The sequence below is a fragment of the Montipora capricornis genome, chromosome 2 (assembly GCF_036669925.1).
Source record: "Montipora capricornis isolate CH-2021 chromosome 2, ASM3666992v2, whole genome shotgun sequence".
In the NCBI taxonomy this organism is placed as follows: domain Eukaryota; kingdom Metazoa; phylum Cnidaria; class Anthozoa; order Scleractinia; family Acroporidae; genus Montipora; species Montipora capricornis.
This window is the reverse complement of record NC_090884.1, coordinates 1,745,806-1,750,805: the sequence shown is the minus strand read 5'-3', so window position 1 is coordinate 1,750,805 and position 5,000 is coordinate 1,745,806. Positions and strand designations below refer to the sequence as shown.

Sequence of the window (5,000 nt, the reverse complement as noted above, 5' to 3'; positions counted from 1 at the left end):
TACATATCTGGTCCTGTGAGTCAAAGAAAATTAGAAATCCACAAGTTAACATCTGCAAAAGTGACTGGAGGTTACATGCCCAAGATATCTGTAAGCTTCCACTATTGACAGCAAGGTCCCAGATGGAGACTGCACCCAGGGCCAGAAAAACTCTGGAAAGCCAGCTTTCAGCCCCCATGCAGCATGGGAGACAGGTACCCATCACAATGATTAAAAAGAACTTAGGGAGTTGAGGCAATAACAGCTATGGCAACAAAATCATTACTTTAACATAACTACACACTACCTAAAACATTTTGCACTTCTAACATATTTTTTCATATTACACAATATGGGAAAAGATTCCTAAATTTGGATTTGGTATGAACATTTTTGAAGTAAAGACAGATAATTAAGGAGTCAAGTTGTATGCTTTCATTCTCATCAACAGGCTTACTTTATATTTCATTGTTTTTTTTCACATAGCATTGCCAAAAAAAGCAACAACATGTGACTTTCCTCATTAACCTCCTCCACGCCCAGAAGTGCCACTAATAGATTTTCTGAGAGACCATTCATTTTTTACGAAGTAGGGGGGGCTGGTGGGATTTTTTGATCTGTCATTAAAAAGTTGCATGACCCCCCTCCCCCCCCCCCCCAAGAATTTTTTTTGGTGACCCCAAACCAAAAAAAATCGTCAATTAAACCAGCTATACATACTGTACAGTAACACAGTATCTTTTTGGCACCATCACGAACAGATGAAAATTAAGTAAATATAAAGAACGGATCTTTTTTTTTGTTCATTAAGTATTGTAGCTTTAACATTGTAGTCTGTAGCCATGGAAATGTTATTAAAAGCAGAAGGAACATTTCTAATAGATTTAAAAACTTTCTTTGTTTCTGTGGGGATATATTTTTTAAGAATAGTTAAAACATATCCCATCTTAAAGCATTACTACAATATTTTACATGCCTCCCCTTTCCCTTATTTTTTCAGATGCCCCCCCCTCCCTTGGCCGTTTTTTTGGTGACCCCTCCCCCCCCCAAATCCCACCAGCCCCCCCCCCCCTACCTAAAAAAAATGAACAGTCCCTGATGACTGATAATTTTATGGGGTACACCTCAGGACTTAAAGGGTTAAATCATTTCATCATTAATCACTCACTCAAAAACTATGTCCCCATTAATTTTAACCCTTTGACATCCAAACCGGCCAAAACCGGCCAGACTTAGTATTTTACTCTGTCTAACGCCAGACGATTTTACTCGCCAATGGGGAACCCCTGGGAGTCAATGGGTTAAATATTTACTTCATTAAAGCATGTAAGAAAAACAAAAAAAAGTGTTGAGATTATTCCGAAAAAAGAGTTTGCTTTTCTGTTAAGTCCACTCCAGTATTATGTAATATCCTAGCATGCAAAGCGAACATTAAGTTTGTTTTTTTTCTCCCTGATTCATGTTTGTCAACCATTTATGCAAACCTGTCACTATGGAAAAATTGTGCTACATTTGTGCCACTGTTCTTATGAAAACGTTTTTATGGCAGCTAAGTGATTCTTTTATCAAAGTGAGTCAGAATGCAACGGTTGCAATCTCGGTTGGTCAAATGGGACATTGTTACCGGTACAACTACACCGCAACCATCATAACCTGCATTTCTACTACAGTCTATGAATATCATTGATGTGTAACTCAGTGGAACTATGTATAACTGTTATTAAATTTGGTTTAACTATTGGGCAAATCAAACTCCACTGATAGAATGATGAAACCAAATTTAACAACTGTCATATAATATAGTTCCATTGAGTTACAGTACACAGTGGAACAACAATATTTATAGACTGTAGTAGGAATGCAGATAATGATGGTTGCAGTGTAGTAGTAACAATGATAATAGTAGCAGTAGAAGAAGCAGCTGGTGGAAGTAGGTTCGAACTGAAAACAATAATCAAGTATTTTCACGCTAGAAAACAGGTAAATTAACCATAATTGGCTTACAACAAATGTGTGACAAATGAATGGAGACTACAGTAATAACACCCTAAAATAACGTGACATAGCCCCTTTAACAAATAAAAATATATACAAAGACTTACTTGGGTCAAAGACTCACACCAAGATAACTTGATAGCTTTATAGAAAACAGGTGGCAAAAATAGCGAATAGCTGGTAATAAACCCTACTGTGTATGACTTTTATATCGAATAGTAGTACGCGATGAAAAGAAACTAGGCATAAGTGAGAACATGCGCTCTACCATATTCTATAGACCTCTCTCATAATGGAGGCCATATAAAATATTCTTCTGTTTTAATTAATGCTAATATGCCTTTCTAACCTCGCTAGGTCTAATTAACATATTAAGTAAAAAAGAATGTAAATGTGGTCGCCATTTTTTAATATTGGTCCATGTTCCATGAGGAATATGTACAAATGTAGTAGCATGACGTCACAAATTCCAACAAGAATTGCAATCCTGAACAAAGCATATTTGAGATAGTAATTCCATAGTTACTTCTAATCACTAATGGCAATACTTACAGTCCAGTTGCTGAGCACAGACAGTGGACAGACAATCAATGTGGCAGCATGTACTGCATCTAAAGATTTACTGTTGCAACTGCCTTTTGTGGCATCAGCTTTTTTGCCAACAGACAGCCAGGGTCCAACCGACACATTACAGTCATCACCATCAATGTTCATAGGTTTCACTGGTGTTTTAGGCTTGTCCTCTTTGACTTCTTTCTTCACTGATTTACTAAATTGACATTGAAGAAAGCTTTAAAATTAAGTTCACAGAGATTCAACCTCTTGTCAAATGCAACACAATGTACACGTAAAAACATACCTAGAGAACTTGGATAGGTACATCTGCCTAAACCTAAAGCCAGGTTGTTTTAATGACTTATTGTCAAACCTGTCAAAATAAACAAAATAAAAAATCACAAACTCCTCTCATGAACAAGAAAATGCACAATATCAATACAGTATACCTTGATGAAGTTGGGTCATGCAGGTGGGTGTAGTCCAAGAAAAAAGACTTTTTAATAACTGGCATTTTGACAACTTGAGTTGAAGTCATTTCAAAGTTAATTAGGGGTGCCGGGATGGCGCAGTGGTGAGAGCACTCACCTTCCACCAATGTGCACCGGTGTGATTCCCAGACGCGGCGTCATATGTGGGTTGAGTTTGTTGGTTCCCTACTGTGCACCAAGAGGTTTTCTCTGAGTACTCCAGTTTCCCCTCTCCTCAAAAACCAACATTTGACTTGATTCGCATTATAGTGTTAATTTCAGTTCACAGTGTCCCCAATTAGTGCTACATGTATAGCGCTAGAATGACTAGACATTTAAACAAAGTTCCTTTCTTTTTTAAAAGATTACTGACAAGTGTGCTCTTAGTTGATTACTGGTAAATAAGTATGAAACGGTTGTTCTTAGTCATTGTTGGTCTATAATTAACCATACTTCATTGCAGTATATTTCAATATTCTTCAATCAACACCCAAAACAGCAAAGATTGATTGAATGATAGAAGGTGTCATGTGAATGCAATGAGAGTTGCATATGTGCTATAGGATACCTTGCGTAAAGATCAAGCAACAAAATAATACATGTTGACTGTTTTATCAGGGCTTGAAAATGCGACTAGATTTTCACAACATTACTGGTCGCCAACTGGCAAATCACGCTTTGTCTGATAACCCAGGATAAACAGTAGACAACTTCTGTATTTGAATCTTTATATGATGAAATTGTTCGGAACTGGTACATGTAGCTAGAACACAACTCAGTTTCACACACTCGTCTGTTAATAATTAACAGCACAAAATGTACTTCAATACTTCCATCACTGCATTGAAGAGACATTATAATGTTCGAGCAGCTTCATGGGATCATGGGCGCACTTAAGCACCATGTGCTTCTTGCCGGTTGCATGAATTCAGCAATCAGTAAATGCAAAATGAAGCGATTTCTATAAATGCGGAAAACTTGCGTCTGATTTGGCCTTACGAAGAAAACAATGACTGCATAACACTTAGCAGATGTTTGTCTTCAAATGGGTGTCGGGCTCTAGCTTATTTATTTTTCGTTTTAAAGATATACTTCCTAACACTAAGTCAATCCAAGAAATGTATGTGGCTGAACTTTGAATTCTAATAACTCTTTTTTGAAAGCTGATCTAACAATTCCCCGACACCCTTTTCAAAGCAAACATCTGCTAATTGTTATGCAGTCATTGTTTACTTCCTAAGGCCAAAATCAGACGAGTTTGCCGCATTTATAAAATCGCTTCTTTTTTTACACATTTTATATTCAATTTCACAAATTAAAAACATTTCCATGTCATTTATGGTTCTGTAAGCTGTAAAATGATGTATAGCTTTAGGGACTTTTGTAAAATTACATGCCTGTAAGGATGGTTTTCCGCAATGCACCTGTGAACCTGTCCTGTAACCTTAAGTTTAGTTTCAAGAGACATTTTACACTCTGATACCTCTTCTTGTTAATGCCCAATGCAACTTTTCTCTTTTTAATGGTAACCTTCTTCACATCATCCTTGTTATCAAACATGGCATCATCAACATTATCATCATCACATGTATCTGATCGTGGCAGTTTGTTTGCCGGCTCAGCTTTACATTTTGTATTTGCACTTGAAGTTGATGCTGCCCTCTTGAAAAAAAAAAAACCACAGACACAACACAGTGAGCTTCATGAAGAAAGAAAATAATGGTAAAAGGTCGAAACTTTGCAAATTAAACATCAGAAGACGGTACATGTATTGATTGTGATTATGAATTGATTCTATGTGGGAATCTGAGAATAAACACCACAAAGTATCTTCCTTAAGGTTATGGTAGACCTTCACCGGTTTCCTTAGCGAAACTTTTCTTTAGGGCTTTGTTAGGAACAACAGCCATAAACTATACATGTATTGAAAGGTTATGAAATGCACTTTCCAGGTAACATATTTTGTTTTTCAATTTATCTAATTGAAAGAAGAGTAAGGCC

The 5,000-nt window shown here is 36.7% G+C and overlaps 1 protein-coding gene across 2 annotated transcripts in view; it reads right to left on the bottom strand.

The window, feature by feature from the left end:
• LOC138038375 (helicase-like transcription factor) overlaps positions 1-5,000 on the bottom strand; it is a 23,576-nt gene that overhangs the window by 8,806 nt on the left and 9,770 nt on the right. For both annotated transcript variants that reach the window (XM_068884193.1, XM_068884194.1), the window contains exons 5-8: positions 4,483-4,661; positions 2,834-2,902; positions 2,527-2,743; positions 1-13 (exon numbers count right to left, since the gene is read on the bottom strand). The exon at positions 1-13 is cut by the window's left edge and continues 134 nt beyond it. In XM_068884193.1, coding sequence (XP_068740294.1) covers positions 1-13; positions 2,527-2,743; positions 2,834-2,902; positions 4,483-4,661 — 478 coding nt within the window. The remainder of the gene's footprint in view (positions 14-2,526; positions 2,744-2,833; positions 2,903-4,482; positions 4,662-5,000) is intronic.